Source organism: Miniopterus schreibersii (assembly GCF_964146895.1).
Source record: "Miniopterus schreibersii genome assembly, chromosome: 2".
Taxonomy (NCBI): Eukaryota; Metazoa; Chordata; class Mammalia; order Chiroptera; family Miniopteridae; genus Miniopterus; species Miniopterus schreibersii.
In genome coordinates, this window is record NC_138102.1 from 140,881,161 (window position 1) to 140,896,925 (window position 15,765).

The following is a 15,765-nucleotide window of genomic DNA, read 5'->3' on the forward strand; positions in this document are numbered from 1 at the left end:
AAACACCCTGTGTTGATTAGATAAGACTCAAATTACACGAGCAAAGCTTGCAAACCCATCACTTTGAGGGTTTTCAAGTTATTTACCTGATATCTCTAATTTTGTTGGGAGAAAATGATTCCTTGCTCCCAGGCAAACTAAACCCACAAATTAGGGCAGTGGCTCCCTCTCGAGCCCTATAAAGAGGGAGACCAAGATCGCAGCCTGGTGACTTGCATCTATCTCAGCTAAGGATTAGCTTCTTATTCCAGCTCTCTGGCCTTTCCAGCATGAGCCGCCAATTCGCCTGCAAGTCGGGAGCTGCTACCAAGGGGGGCTTCAGCGGCTGCTCGGCTGTGCTCTCAGGGGGCAGCTCGCCCTCCTACCGGGCAGGGTGCAAAGGGCTCAGTGGGGGCTTTGGCAGTCGGAGCCTCTACAGCCTGGGGGGTGCCCGGAGCATCTCCTTCAACGTCACCAGCAGCAGTGGGCGGACAGGGAGCTATGGGTTTGGCCGAAGCCGGGCCAGTGGTTTTGCTGGCAGCATGTTTGGCAGTGTGGCCCTGGGGCCTACGTGTCCGTCTGTGTGCCCTCCAGGTGGCATCCCTCAGGTCACCATCAACAAGAGCCTTCTGGCCCCCCTCAACGTGGAGCTGGACCCTGAGATCCAGAAAGTGCGCGCCCAGGAGAGGGAGCAGATCAAGACTCTGAACAACAAGTTCGCCTCCTTCATCGACAAGGTGAGACTTTCTGGAGAAAGCTGAGTACAGAGCCCCTTCTTCCTTCCACTTTCACTGCCCTCGGGGCTCCCTGTCTTAGGTAGAGGAAAGCAGGTCACCCCCCAGGATGCAGACACAGCCAAAAACAGGGCAGGGAAGAACTGGACAAACCCTGGACACCAATGCTGAGAAATGAGATGGCCGGAGGGGTGGGAGGAGCTAGAAAGCTTAGTCTGAGAAGGTCTCCTGGAGGCAAGGAAAGTGGGATGAGTTGAGAAGGAGGAGATTGATGATGTGTGAATCTTAGAAGCCAGAAAAAGGACAGGCCCATGGCAGCCTAGGATGTCTAGAATGCCATAAGGCCCAGTTCCCCTTCTCTTGGGACCCGGACCAGCTCAGACTCTGGTCAGAAGACAGAGTCATAGCCTGTAATACATCCAGACTATAGGGTGAGGCACATGGGGATCAGCAGTGCACTGGAGTAGAGGTTCCCCAAAGTGGTCCCTGAACTGGCAGCATCAGCATCACCTAGGCACTCATTAGAAATGCACATTCTCAGGCCCACCTCATGCCCACTGAACCACAAACTCTGGGGGTGGGGCCTGAGAATGTGCATCTCTAACAAGCCCCCAGGGTCACACTTGAGTTTGAGAGCCACTGATGAACAAAAGGGCAGGAGTGTCTTGGGAAGGACACTTACTGAGCTTCAGGGTGTAGGGGACGCTTCCTAAAGGTGACAGTGAGGTAGGGTGGTCAAGCCTGAGCAGGAATTTGCCAGACAGAGGTGGAGAAAGGTAACTCAGGGAGAAGGAGCAGTCACATGCAGCATGGGGCTTGTCTGGAGAGCGGGACACCTGGGTTCATGTGTGGGCCAGGTGAATGGTGGCAGAGGAGCTGACCACATTGTGAAGAGCATAAGAAGGAATTTGGACTTGACTCTGTAGGTGATGTGGAAGCACCAGAGGGTTTTCTGCAGGGAATGGCATGTTGATAGGCTGCCACTTGAGAATGCTGGGGAATGCTCTGAGGTCATAGAAAGTTGGACAAGAAAGCAACATAGGAGGGGCTGAGGCCCCAGGTCAGCTGAGCACCAACCTTTGGCTGGGCTGGGAAAGGCCATGACCAAGGAGACAGAGAGTAGGCAGAGCATAGGTTGGGCCACTGGGTCTGAGCAGAGCCACCCAAGAGTATGAGGCCAGTTCAGGCCAGTTTACATGTCTAAGGACTTGCCTTACAGCACTGGCCCAGGCTGACCACGGGCATTGGACCGGTGCAGGGAAAATGAAGATGTTGAGGCCCCTCCTGATCATAGAGGCTGCTCCCAGAAAGAGAACCTTTCAGTCAGACAAAGGGCCTGGGCGAGGAGGAGCATGAGGCTTACTTACCCTTTACGCTAATGCAGCATAAGAGAGCACAGCTACCATCCGGGAAAGGAAACCCCACAGCCTTTCCCCATGACTGAGTGTCTGTTGATCTGGGTTCCAGGTGCGGTTCCTGGAGCAGCAGAACCAGGTGCTGGAGACCAAGTGGGAGCTGCTGCAGCAGCTGGACCTGAACAACTGCAAGAACAACCTGGAGCCCATCCTGGAGGGCTATATCAGCACCCTGCGGAAGCAGCTGGAGACGCTGTCCGGGGACAGGGTGAGGCTGGACTCGGAGCTGAGGAACATGCGGGACGTGGTGGAGGACTACAAGAAGAGGTGAGCTGGAATCCTGCTCCCCAGGCTGACCACCTCCTGGGCTGGGCTTTCCCAGCCTGCACTGAGACATCTGCCTCTGGCCTCAGGAGCATTGAGCTCAGGTGGGAGTGGCCCATCTTGACCTCTTCTGCTTGGAGAAGACTTTCCTGACAGGCAACCACCTCCTGGGCACATTCTCGCCTCTCCCCATTTGAGAAACCTCAAGTGTGCCTACCCCACCACAGCCTATTGGTTCCCGAGCTCACTCGTTTTGCCTCTAAGTTCCAAGAAAACTACCTGGCATAACAGGGAGCTGGGATTTCTGTTGGGCTTCCTTTCTTATTTCCCTCAGGTCCTGGATATTTAGGCCATGCTTCTTCTTCCTTCCCCAGGGGACAGTTCTGGCTACCTTGGAACTCATGCTTGGATATGAGGTGGAGTTATTGTAAGGGTGTCACACAGCTGGGTGACAAAGGAATCGTGGCTGAAAAGGGCAGCAGAATGTTCATGTGATTTGGACACTGAGTGGGAGGAAGAAGAACCTACTCACTCTCCAGGCAGCAGAGGAAATCTAGATCCCAAACCATCCGGCCACCTGGCCCTGGGAGGGGATTGCTTTAAACCCTGCCCACAGATAGCCTCGAGTTGGACAGATTTGCAAAGATGTAGAATAATACCTGTTAAAAGATACGCAACATGAGCATCTTCTTTCTCTTTTCAAGATGAGAACACACACACACACACACACACACACACACACACACACACGTCCTGCTCATTGTGTCACTTTTCCTGCAGGTATGAGGAGGAAATAAACAAGCGCACAACTGCTGAGAATGAGTTTGTGGTGCTTAAGAAGGTGAGGAGGGGGTGCATTATCCCTTGGCCACCCAGGGAGTGGAGTGTGTAGGGCGGGGGAGGTGACATCGGAGAGGAGACTGAGGTCTGTGCTCCCTACAAGGGCTTGGAGCAGAAGCGCCAGATGGAGGGATTTGCTGCTAGGGACATGTTGGGACACCTTGTTGTTTATCTAGAGCACATCACTTTGTCAGTCCCTATGTTTTGTGTAAATGGGCAGGAGCCCAGACATGGATAGTCAATCCCCAGATCATGCCCACTTTGGTTTTGGTAACAGGATATGCTTTAAGAGGGGCTACAGGCTACCTTCCAACTCTTCCTGATTCTGGCAAATTGCCGTGGTTGCACTGGGCTCTGACTGCTAAATGACAGACTGTGGGGAGGTGGGGGAGCAGGACAGGGCTCTCTCCCATACCTTCTTGTTGAGAAATAGAGGCAGTAAAATTACTCCATTTTTGGATGGAGCAGAAGGAGTTCAGAGGCACCAGGAACTTGTTTAAGGTCTCACAGTGAGTCCTGGGTGGAAGTCAGGTTCCTGCCCCCTGGGTCTTGACTCCATTCCCTAAGGCAGCTCGTCACAGAGCTGGTGCTGGGGTGCCAGTTCCCAGGCGAATGCTGTCTGGGTTTGAAGAAGGACGACATCAGGGGCTCTCTGGATTCCCTTAGGATGTGGATGCAGCTTATATGAGCAAGGTGGAGCTTCAGGCCAAGGTGGATGCCCTGGATGGAGAGATCAAGTTCTTCAAGTGTCTGTATGAGGGGGTAAGGCTCCCCCCCCCCCAGCTCTGTCTTCTGGAAGGACAGATGTGAATGAGCAGTTATTTACTCATCAGTAACTTTAAGAGCCCAGGAGATCTCCGGTATTTGGATGCTGGGAGCTTTGTAGATCAAAGGCAAGAGTGACATCTATCCTTATACCTCCAAATGATGGGTGCCATCAGTTCCAGCCTGGCCTCCAGTGTCCCGCTCTCACATCCAGGAAGCCGTGGGTCCTTAAGGGGTTCCCACTGACCTTCAGTGGAACACATTCTCATTTTTGCCTATCTTCTTTCTGCCACTTGGGGCATTTCCTTGGATCTTGGTCAGGAATCCCTGGTGATGGGGGTGGAGAGTCCTCAAACCCTTTCTACTGCCTTTGTGACCATCTGGCTTCAAGCCTCAGCCTGTTGGCCAAGCATCTGTGGGCTCCTGTGTCCTTAGTGTCTCTTGTGTGGTGTCCAGGCTGTTTCTCCTCCACCTTCTCTACTTCTGACCAGTCTCAGGTGACAGACACGTGGGCTATTTTCTACTTGGGCTGCTTTAAGCCTACTTAGCAGTTTTTGGGTATGGTGTTGGAACCTCTGGGCTGGGGAGCTCCATTTTTATAAGCTTTGGAGAATGCAGCTGCAACTGTTTGGGAGGGTTTGGGGACTCCCCTCCTGGGATAGGGCCATCACCTTGGTCTCTTCCTCTACTCACAAAAGACATTTCATGCTTCCTTGTTTCTCATTCAGGAGATTGCTCAGATTCAGTCCCACATCAGTGACACATCTGTCATCCTGTCCATGGACAACAACCGGAACCTGGACCTAGACAGCATCATCAATGAGGTCCGCGCCCAGTATGAGGACATTGCCCTGAAGAGCAAGGCTGAGGCTGAGTCCCTGTACCAGACCAAGGTGAGGCTGCACACCTCCCAGAGTCACGTGTTCCGAGGCCTCTCGTCCAGTCCCATGGCCCACCATGGCCCACACACTGGCTGGGAGCATGACCCTCACCCTGGCACTGGGGGAAACCCAAAGGGAGGAGAAGATGACATTTTGTCTTTAGGACCCACTTAGATTATGGCAGCCATGGGAGGACACACAGAGCTCAGTGCAAGTGAGTGTGGTACAAAGTCATGAACACGGGGAGACAGAGGTTAGGGAACTAGGATCAGACGGGGCAGATCAGGAACAACTTCTGCAGGTAGAATTTTGAACTGAGTCTCAGAAGGAGGAAAACGTAGGTAGTTAGCATCTCAACTCCCTTGTTAATTATAATAAATTAGGGGGTCTCTTCAGTGTGATATGAGATTAGGTAATCCCTACCTTTTCATTCAAGTCCAACTCTAAGAATAAAGGGGGTGTTTGAGTTCCTTAGATCTTAACTCCTCTAATGGGTTGTGGGTGGGGAGATAATTCTTTAGATAAGGTAGTTTCTCAGATCTAGACAGCAACTCCCTAGTTGTTCCTTGCTGTTTATCGGGCTCCTTCTCAAGGGAAATCCATCCATACTCAAGACTTTATCTTGTTCATCCCCCTACTTCCTTGCTACTTTTGGGACAGAAAGATTTGGCCCTCAGGGGTTGGAGGAAGGGAGGTTTTCATAGCCTGGGAGATAACCACAGGCTGTGGCTTCTCGATAAAGGTTCCAACTCAAGTCCCCAACCCCCAAATCCCTCTACACTTCTGCTGCAAGCCAAGGTCAGGGATGGCTGTGTGGCTTAACCACTCAGGAGACTGCCTGGTGTCAGAACAGGGGGAGTTAGTGCTTCTGTCCTGGTCAGAGTGTGGGGAGGTCGTGTGCTGACACACCCTGGCAGAGAAGCAAGAGAAGGCCACCTGTCCTGCCATAGTGTTTTTGTCCTAAGATTATCCCCAAAGATAAAACATGGGAGCACAGAGAGAAGAACCCTGCTATCCAGAGTCCTGGCACCTTTAAGAGGATCCTGAATCTAGGGCAATGCTGGGATCTGATATGAGACAACTGGCAAGACCAAGCACCCAGGGACAGAGACAGGCAACACATAGCCACCAGAGATGTCTGAATGTCATGTGTTTCCTTTAAGCCAAATTCTGGGGTAGTAATGGAATAGTTTCTATTGATTATCTAATGGATGACTTCAAAGGTGGGAATAATCCCAAATTAGTAGATGATCCAAAATTTATGACGAGTTGTGTTGGTATATAGCTAAATTTATCTCCAAAACTCATACACAAAATGTTCTTCTATGTCCAGCAAGACTGCCAGTAGCCTGGGGCCCAGCTAAACCATGAAGGGAAGGAAGTCACAGAAAATACAGATGGGCAGCTCATCAGCTCCCTCTTTGGTTCATTCATTTATTTATCAATCAGACCTCTTTTGAACACCAGCCAGGTACTGTGCTAGGTACCAGGAATTCAGAAATAAAAAATAAAAAAGGTCCCTGCCTTCCACTCATTCTGAGTCTGATGGTAAAGACATAGAAAGTTGTGGGTGGGGAGATAATTCTTTAGATAAGGTAGTTTCTCAGATCTAGTCCAGTGTGGTAAGACCTATGCACTGGTGTGGCAGGTCCTATGGGGACAGAAGTGCACCCAACCAGGGGATCTGGGAGGCTTCTGCAGGAAGTGATTCTGTACTGACTGAGTTGGAGCTAGCTAGGGAGCAAGGTGGGATGGATAGGGAATGGTTTTCCAGGTGGAGGGAGAGATTCATGCAAAGACTCAGAGCCTCGAGAGCATGTGGGACATTAGGGAACATGGAACTGTTTGGCACAGATGGAGAGCTAGGTAGGCGATGGGCAGGGGCTGTGAGGAATGAGTCTGGAGAGGCTGGTGGATGCCTGATCTCAAAGCATCTTGATGCCATACTAGGAGTTTGAATTTGACTTTGACTCTGAAGGGTGAGAGGCAGAGGAGTACTATAATTGGGGTTAAGTGTTATAAAGTTTTAGTGTGGAGGGTATGGGACTTTCAACAGTCTTTATGGCCAAATCTAACCATCAGTGAGATCAACTGTGCTTAAGGAGAGTAAATAAATCCAATCATTGAGTGGGACGCTACAGATAGGCCTGGTGAAGTTGGAGACCCCTACCCACCCTGCCACACTCCCTAGGCAAAGACACAGCATGCCAGGTCCTGAGTCAAGGTCCCTGCTTTGGTCTCTGTCCCCCTAGTTCCAGGAGCTCCAGCTGGCAGCTGGTCGGCACGGGGATGACCTCAAACACACCAAGAACGAGATCTCAGAGCTGACCCGCCTCATCCAAAGGCTGCGCTCGGAGATTGAGAATGTGAAGAAGCAGGTGAAGGGGCTTTAGGGGATCCTGGCTCACTCCCTAAGAGGGGTGAACTGCCCATCACACAACTTCCCCATGCTCCTCCTTTTGGTTCTCCATCTCAGAACCCCCTTCCTCAAATGGAGCCCTTCCTCTCATTCCCCACACTTAGCCTCCATCTGAAGATTGGGAATAATTGGAAGGATCTTTTCAGAAAGCCAAGGGGCTGAGGACACCACCCCTCCCAGTCCCGGGCTGGCAGACTCCAACACCATGGATGCAGCTTTGCTCTAGGAACTGGGTCAGGAGAGAGGAGGGTACAACCACTGTGAGCAAACTGGGGGTGAAGTGAGGCTCAGAGTGCCTTAGAACTCAGGGGGATGCTACCTCCTGGCCCTCAGTGCTCCAACCTGGAGACAGCCATCGCCGATGCTGAGCAGCGGGGTGACTGTGCCCTGAAGGACGCCCGGGCCAAGCTGGACGAGCTGGAGGCTGCCCTGCACCAGGCCAAGGAGGAGCTGGCCCGCATGCTGAGGGAGTACCAGGAGCTCATGAGCCTGAAGCTGGCCCTGGACATCGAGATCGCCACCTACCGCAAGCTGCTGGAGGGCGAGGAGTGCAGGTGGGTGATGGGAGGGATTGTAGAATGTTAGAGCTGGAAGAATTTCTAGAATCCTCTGACTCAGTATCCCAGAGTGTGAGGGGCAGGCTGCTGGAGGGACTGGAGATACTTTTCAGGTCACCCTCAATTACAGCCTGAAACAGCACACGATCAGATGACGGAGATTTTCTTTATAGTTCTCCTAGTCTTCAGTCTGGAGAAAGGCTCAGCATGGTGCTCAGCATGATACCTGCCACTTGCGAGTATCCCTATTTATAAAGAGTGCAGATCCAGGTTCAGTCTCTGGGCAGACCACACATCCAGCAAAAAAATTTTTTAAATTGTTTAATTTTTATTATATTTATTTTTACGCATACTGTTTTGTTCTTGTTTGGTCAGGTAGTAGGTACTGGTTGTCTATTTATCCTGGTGATATAAAACTTCCTTTTAAGAGAAGCATCTTTTTGTTATAAAAGGCAGAGTCAATGGAAAATACTAGCTGTATAACAGTATGAGTTGTACATGGTCGTAGCAACACTTGGGAAGATGGTGCATGAAGCACTGATGTTTAAAAACCCTGTTCTAATTTAGCACCATTTTACACATAAGACCTGGAGAGGACAAGTTACTGGTCCTAAAATCATCCAGCTAGTCCCCTAGTGGCAACTCCTGATGCTCATATTTCCACATGGACTTATTCAGGCTGTAGGAATGAAAAAGTGGGCTAAGGAGAAACTTGGCAGGAGGGTCCCTGGAGATGGTGTTGCTACTGGGGGCTCCAAGGTTGCAAGTTCATAGGTCTCTAAGTGGGGAGAGCAGACTGAGGGTGGAGAGGGAGATGCTTAGAGACACTCACGTGTGGTGGGCGCCTGGACATGAGCTAGTCTGGCTGAGGGTCTCAGGCCGTGGTGAGGGCAGCGGATTCCCTGTGATGGAGAGTCACCTATGCTTTTCTCTCTGTGCAGGATGTCTGGAGAGTACACCAACTCTGTGAGCATCTGTGAGTATTTCACTCCCTGGAGGAATGTTTTAGTCCATTAACAAGTGCAAACTAAGTGGGTGCCTGCCTCCAGGACCCTGTGGGACAGCCCTGGCTCAGTCCATCAGAGCTCTATTGTAGTAATCACCTCCCTTGCTGAGACCTGTGCTTCCGCTCGCATCACATTCTGGCCTTTCACACTGGCCCTTTCCCCCAGAAACCTCTCCCATGGGCCCCTTCCCCCAGAAACCTCTCCCATTAGCCCCTTCCCCCAGAAACCTCTCCCATGGGCCCCTTCCCCCAGAAACCTCTCCCATTAGCCCCTTCCCCCAGAAACCTCTCCCATTAGCCCCTTCCCCCAGAAACCTCTCCCATGGGCCCCTTCCCCCAGAAACCTCTCCCATGGGCCCCTTCCCCCAGAAATCTCTCCCATGGACCCCTTCCCCCAGAAACCTCTCCCATTAGCCCCTTCCCCCAGAAACCTCTCCCATGGGCCCCTTCCCCCAGAAACCTCTCCCATTAGCCCCTTCCCCCAGAAACCTCTCCCATGGGCCCCTTCCCCCAGAAACCTCTCCCATTAGCCCCTTCCCCCAGAAACCTCTCCCATTAACCCCTTCCCCCAGAAACCTCTCCCATGGGCCCCTTCCCCCAGAAACCTCTCCCATTAGCCTCTTCCCCCAGAAATCTCTCCTGTGTGGGGATGAAACTCTCAGCTTTCTCAAACAATGGAAGCCTGGAAGCCGTGAGCAGGAAGAACTGCACCTACTCACTGAGCACACTAGTTTTAATGCTGGCCCTACTGGGCTCAGCTCGGTCTCCTTCTAAGATAGGTCAGCAAAAATGCCCCTAAACCAACCAATCAGGAAGTTCTTCGAAAAAAATTAATATTGTCTTCTAAAGCTAAATGCAAGGCTTGCTTGGGCATCATCTGTTCTTCAGGGGAAGTCCTTGCTACTCCTGTTTGTTCAAAGAAGAAGTTGCCGGATTTGGGGGTCCTGTGGGATCTGGGCTGTTTCTCCTGGTGCTTGAGCTGCTCAAGAATTGAGTGTGTCTCACTAAACTCAAGTTCACGATTGATGTGAAGTATTTGCTCAAGGAGGAGACGCTTAAGTTAGTCGGGACTGGGAGGTTGGAGGGGACTTAGGGCTACCCCTTTCCTGGGACACACACTTACTCCTCCCTCCGTTCTCCTCAGCGGTCATCAGCAGCTCCACAGGCGGGACCCCTGGCGCAGGGGCCGGCTTTGGGTTCAGCGGTGCGGGCACCTATGGCTACCGGCCCAGCTCTGTGGGCTACAGCATGCTGTCTGGAGGCTGTGTCACTGGCAGTGGAAACTGCAGCCCTCGTGGGGAGGCCAAGACCAGGCTGGGGAGTGCAAGTGAATTCAAGGACACCCCTGGGAAGACCTCAGCTCTGAGTTCCCCCACCAAGAAAACCATAAGATAAAGAGAAAGACAGCTGACGCCTTGCCCTGGTTTCCTCTGCACTCCCTTCTCCAGGAAATTCCTCTGCCACATTTCCTATTGGTATTCTTTGCCACTGGCATCTCCTCTCTTTTATTTCTCTGCCTGTCTTAATGTCAAACCAGGATTCTGGCCCATCCTTCCGCCTCTGTACCAAGGAGCTTCCTAATCAGCCTCCCCTTCCTGAATCCATGTCCTTGCAGAGGAAGGATTTTCCTCGAAGGTAACCCTTCCTGCTGCCCCTTCCATGCCCTGGTTTAGGGAGTTATTTGGCATGCACTCCATGGGGACATAGGATTGCAGACCCACTGAGAGACCTGTAAGAACTGTCTCCTGTGAGAACAACCCCAGCTCAGGGGAAACACCTGGGTGTAAGTTGTACCTTGCATGGTCCCTGCAGATTCTATAGCCGGGAGTACCCCTGCAGGCTGGTGCTGTCAGTGAAGGCATTTGTGCTGTCAGTATGTGGGTTCCTATCCTTGTTCAGACCTTGACTCCCTGCTTCCCGCGTTTCACCAATAAACTTGTAAAACTCATGCAGGATCAGGATGCTTCTCTCTCCTAAGGGAATCCTCATCTCAGGCCACGTCTCTTCTATATGTGGCGGTCAATGACCTTGGAGCCTGGGGCATCTGAGGTCCAGTGTGTTCCATAGAGTCCCAAATTACCTTTAGATCTGAATAAAAGAGATCCTTGCACAACTGCCGGATCCCACTGTCATCTCCACTGAATTTTGTGATACTCAGGATTCATCTCTGTTCCCATCACCAACAGATGCATCTTCTAAGCCACACTTTCCTTAGGCCAATGCTCCAGTGAATGGGCAATCTTTAGAATATTTAGATTATCAGCAAGGAGAGGGAGCCAAAACTTTTGGCAGGATTTCAAGCTTGTCTAAAGGTAGCAGAAGGCCAGTTCCAGAAGCCTGGGGCTCAAGTTATGGCTGTTCTCCCGGAAAAGGCCAAAGGTAGATTCTCTTTAACATAATGACCAATGTTTTCTTGATCCTTGGAAGTTTCAATGGGTTGAGTATGGATGTGAATGTATATGTGTCTGAGTTGTGTTTAAACATGGGGCCACCTCTGTTACACACACCACAGCTTCCAAACCATTCTGTGCTCAGAAGATTTCTCATAGGTCCCCAGGCCATGCTGCTGCTGTCAGGATGCAACAAGATACAAAGAGCAAGTGAAAGGCTGGCACACATTCAGGCTGGGCTCACAGGGGCACCTGAACAGGCTCACAGTAGATCCAGAGAGAGTCCTAGACTTCAAGTCAATAGCTTTGAATTTAGATTCAGACTCTGCAAGTAACCGGGATCATGAGCAAAGCCCGCAACCCTTTGGAGCTTCATTCCTTTAGCTATAAAATCAGCAGAATAATACCCCTCGATTGTTGTCAGCCTAAAATGAGACAATATAAGGGTGTGTTTACAATGCCTGGTGCAAAGTTCATGCTTAATAAAGGTTAGTGGAAACAGAATCTTGTCCTCAATCTTTTTGGTTTAAAAACGTGACTTCAGAAAAGGGAACCTGCAAACACTGTTGGAAGGATTGTAAATTGGTGCAGCCACTGTGGAAAACAGTATGGAGATTCCTCAAAACATTAAAAATAGAGCTACCATATGATCCAGCAATTCCGCTTCTGGGAATTCATCCATAGTACTAGTAATAGCCAAGATATGAAAACAACCTAGCAGTCCATCAATAGGTGATGGATAAAGAAGATATGGTGCACACACACACACACACGCACACACACACACACTCACACTCACACTGGAATATTATGCAACGATAAAAAAGAATGAAATCTTGCCTTTGTGACAACACGGATGGACCTAGAGGGTATCATGCTGAGTGAAATAAGTCAGACAGACAAATACCATTATGATCTCACTTATATGCAGAACCTAACAAAATAAACAATGAATAAATAAAACAAGGCAGAAGCAGACCCATAGATGTAGAGAACAAGCTGATGGCTGCCAGAGGAGAGGGGTGGGTGTGGGTGTTGAAAGAATAGAGGCACGAGGGGGAGAAAGAGCATGAATTGGCCACAGAGCTGCATTGCAGATGCGCTACAGGTAAAAAACAACAAACCCCAGACTTAACTTCATTAGCTCACTGAAAGAGGTGTTCAGCTGCCAGCAAAGCAATTCACAAAATTCCAGCTTTAGAGAGAATATTATAAATAACATGCCAGTTGACGCACTGCCCGTAGGAGAACTGGCTGACAGAACAGCCTCAGGGAATATACTCTTGGGGTCAGTGAAGAAGCTGAAGCCAGTTCAGTGAACGCTATTGTCATCTATCATGTACCTGGCAGGTGCTAGTGCTGGGGATAGAGTGACATATAAGCCTAGCCCATGCCCTTAATGGAGACATAACTATAATAAACGTAAGTGCCACGTGGTGAGATATTGGCAACAAAAGAAGACACCGAAGCAGCGCAGAGGAGAGTGGGGTTCTTCGGTCCTGGACTGAGGAGGCAGCACGTGCAGAGTTTGCAAAGGATAAAGCTTACTACCTGGCAAAAGGAGGGAGCGGGCACTGTAGCCAGAGGCCCTAGCATGGTGACAATAGGTCATGATTGCTGGGCACGAGGTGGAGACCGAGGCGGGTCGGCAGGTGGAGAGGGGGGTGCGGCGGCACCTGGAGCTGGGGAGGCAGGAAGCAGCCCCGTCAGAGGCCCTTTCAAGTCTGCTGAGGAGCTGGGATTTTGGGCTGCAGCGCTTGTGGGAGAAGCTAAGACCTTGGGAGTCCTCCTCTGCCATTTACTGTGTAATTTAGGCAAGATACTTCTGCTTCACGAGCCTCAGTTTTCTCATCTGTAAAAGGGGTTAATAATAGTTCTTCATAAAATTATCATGAGAATTAAATTTAATGAAAGAATGTATGAGAATTATTTAATTCAGTGAATGGCACATAGTATGCTGTTAAACCACTGTTACTCTTATCACTCTTAGCATTACTAGGATAGACTATTCTTCCAAGAACTAAGTGAGAAGGGAAGCAGAGAAGGTCTAATAGTGACCAGAAGCTTCTGTGATGAACATGAACTACAGATGAAGAGCACTGGCTACTAACAGAGATTTCTACCATCCAACTTCTAAGCTTAGATCTGGATAATTAGCATTGACTGCCTTGACAGACAAACCCTGAAATATCAGTGGCTTAACTTAATAAAAAAGAGGTTTATTTCTCACTCACAGTCCAAGGCAGGCTAGGGCAGCTCTCTTGAATGGTTTGCCCAGTAGGACCTGGGCTCTTCTGCGAGGCTACAGGAGCAGGGGAAAGAGAGACGGAGGAGGCACATGGGCTAACTGCATCACCCTAGAAGTGACCCATATCCATACCATTCACATTTAATTGGACCCAGTCTCCCAATGAACCCCAAAGGAGGCTGGGATATGAAGAGAAGGACACTTGGTGAGCACTTGTAGTTTTGGGCACAACCTTCCTCAGGGTAGATAACATCGGTCATCAGCCTGAGAATTCTTTCTCCCTTGAGCAGTGCTAGGATGATGCTGGCACATGCTCTCGAGTTTAGGCAAACAGCTTCCATTTGGTTTTGACAATGTAACCCTAGGCATATTGCCATAAGCATATCAGACTGCATAGTATATTCATTATATGCAGATCTCTTTCATGTTTTGAGATGTAAGTATGTTTGAATACAGGAAATTTAAGTTGATTTATGGTGAAATGGAGATAACTTGCTCAGTGTTTCTTTAAGTATATATTCCTTTATTTCTGATACTAGGACAGCCTTCCTCCCTTTTGTCACTGGCTTTTAAAAAAATAAGTGATTTATAAATATATTATATGATCATATTAGAAAATTCAAAAATATTAAAAAGTGGAAAAAATAAACCTTATTCACAATTCTACTTCCCAGTCACTGTGTGTGGAAAACACTGAATTTAGCAGCACTCTTTGCACAGCAGAAAGCACGAAGCATAGCCGGGCAGGCGTGGCTCAGTGGTTGAGCATCAAACTATGAACCAGGAGGGCACAGTTCGATACCCCGTCAGGGCACATGCTGGGATTGCAGGCTTGGTCCCCAGTGGTGGAGCATGCAGGAGGCAGCTGATCAATGACTCTCCTCACTGATCCTTCTATATCTTTCTTCCTCTCTCTGAAATCAATTTTTTAAAAAATCACGAAGCATATTAATGATTCTAAAAAGTCTTGCAGTAAGTCCCTTTAACCTTTTTTAACCCATCATGGAATCCACTCCTATACATTTCCCCTACATAATACATAACAATTTCCCAAGAACTCGTGTTCCAGGCAAAAAAGACCCAATATAATAGGCAACACATTTGCAAATCCTCAATACAGTGGTTTTCTCTACTTTACGTTGCTGAGCTCTGGTGTCAGAAGGTTGCTGTTACCCAGCACTAATGGCAGAGGTGGTCGCCAAGGGCCTGAGAGGCAGGTGCAGTGAGAAGCCTTCCTCTCAGGCTTCCGTCACCTTTTGATCTGCCCACACATCTGATTCTGCTGGAACTTGATGTGTCACTGTCTCTTCATAATCTGTGAGAAAGGTGAGCTGGGTTTGAGGGTTGTGAGGAATTCCTGATTCATCCAGCTAGTCAACCCCTCCTGGGGAGATAAGCAAAGGTCATCTTACTTGTTCCCTAACCCTGGGCAGAAGTGGTGTGGTCCCAGACGGATGGATGTTTCAGTTCCTCAGAAAGTTTCCAGAAAAAAGGAGACTTCAGAGGCTCCCTTTGACAGCCAATCCTATGTAAGTTTTTCCTGTTTCAATTTTAATCCCCTTCTTATTTTTTCTATTATCAATGACCAGAATTAATAAACTCTTTCTTGTGCTTGCAGGAAAAATAAAACTGGCTAAAATTATGGGTGAGCCCGGCCGGGCGTGGCTCAGCTGTTGAGTGTCGACCTAGGATCCAGGCGATTGGGGTTCGATTCCCGGTCAGGGCACATGCCCGGGTTGCGGGCTTGATCAATGACTCTCTCATCATTGATATTTCTATCTTGTTCTCTCCCTCTCCTTTCCTCTCTCTGAAATCAATAAAGATATATTAAAAAAATTAAAAAATTAAAAATAAAATAAAATTATGGGTGAAGGGAGAAATTTTTTCATGAAATAATGGAAAGCATAACCTTGAGCTTCTTGAAGGGCCTGCTGGTCACCCAGGCTTACTGACATTGCCCCTCCCCTCCTCCAAGGGGGTGAACTATAGCATCTCTTCTTAGGCAGCACAGGGGGCCCAGCTTCCTCCCCATGCAGGCTCCCCCAGACTCCTCTATCTGCTCATCTGTGGCTGGTGCCATCCCCATCACTCACGATGCCCCACAGTCTTGTTCCCCCAGGGGTAAACACCTTCACTGTTATTATGCCCTGTGATTGGTTCGGTGGAGGCTGTGTCAGCCAGTCACCCTCAGGCTACTCCATCCGTGAGGGCCCACAGGGAGCCCAGGCTCCCGGGTACAGCAGAGGGCATAGCAAGGAGCCTCGCCC

General features: G+C 49.7%; 1 protein-coding gene across 1 annotated transcript; it reads left to right on the plus strand.

Annotated features, from left to right (window-relative positions):
* Positions 1-269: 269 nt before the first annotated feature.
* LOC308551765 (keratin, type II cytoskeletal 73) lies at positions 270-10,255 on the plus strand (the record flags this gene model as incomplete). The annotated part of the gene is made up of 9 exons (XM_081126399.1): positions 270-716; positions 2,181-2,395; positions 3,173-3,233; positions 3,899-3,994; positions 4,726-4,890; positions 7,131-7,256; positions 7,631-7,851; positions 8,796-8,830; positions 10,005-10,255. 9 exons carry the CDS (start codon positions 270-272, stop codon positions 10,253-10,255), a joined length of 1,617 nt encoding a protein of 538 aa, XP_080982525.1.
* Positions 10,256-15,765: the final 5,510 nt, after the last annotated feature.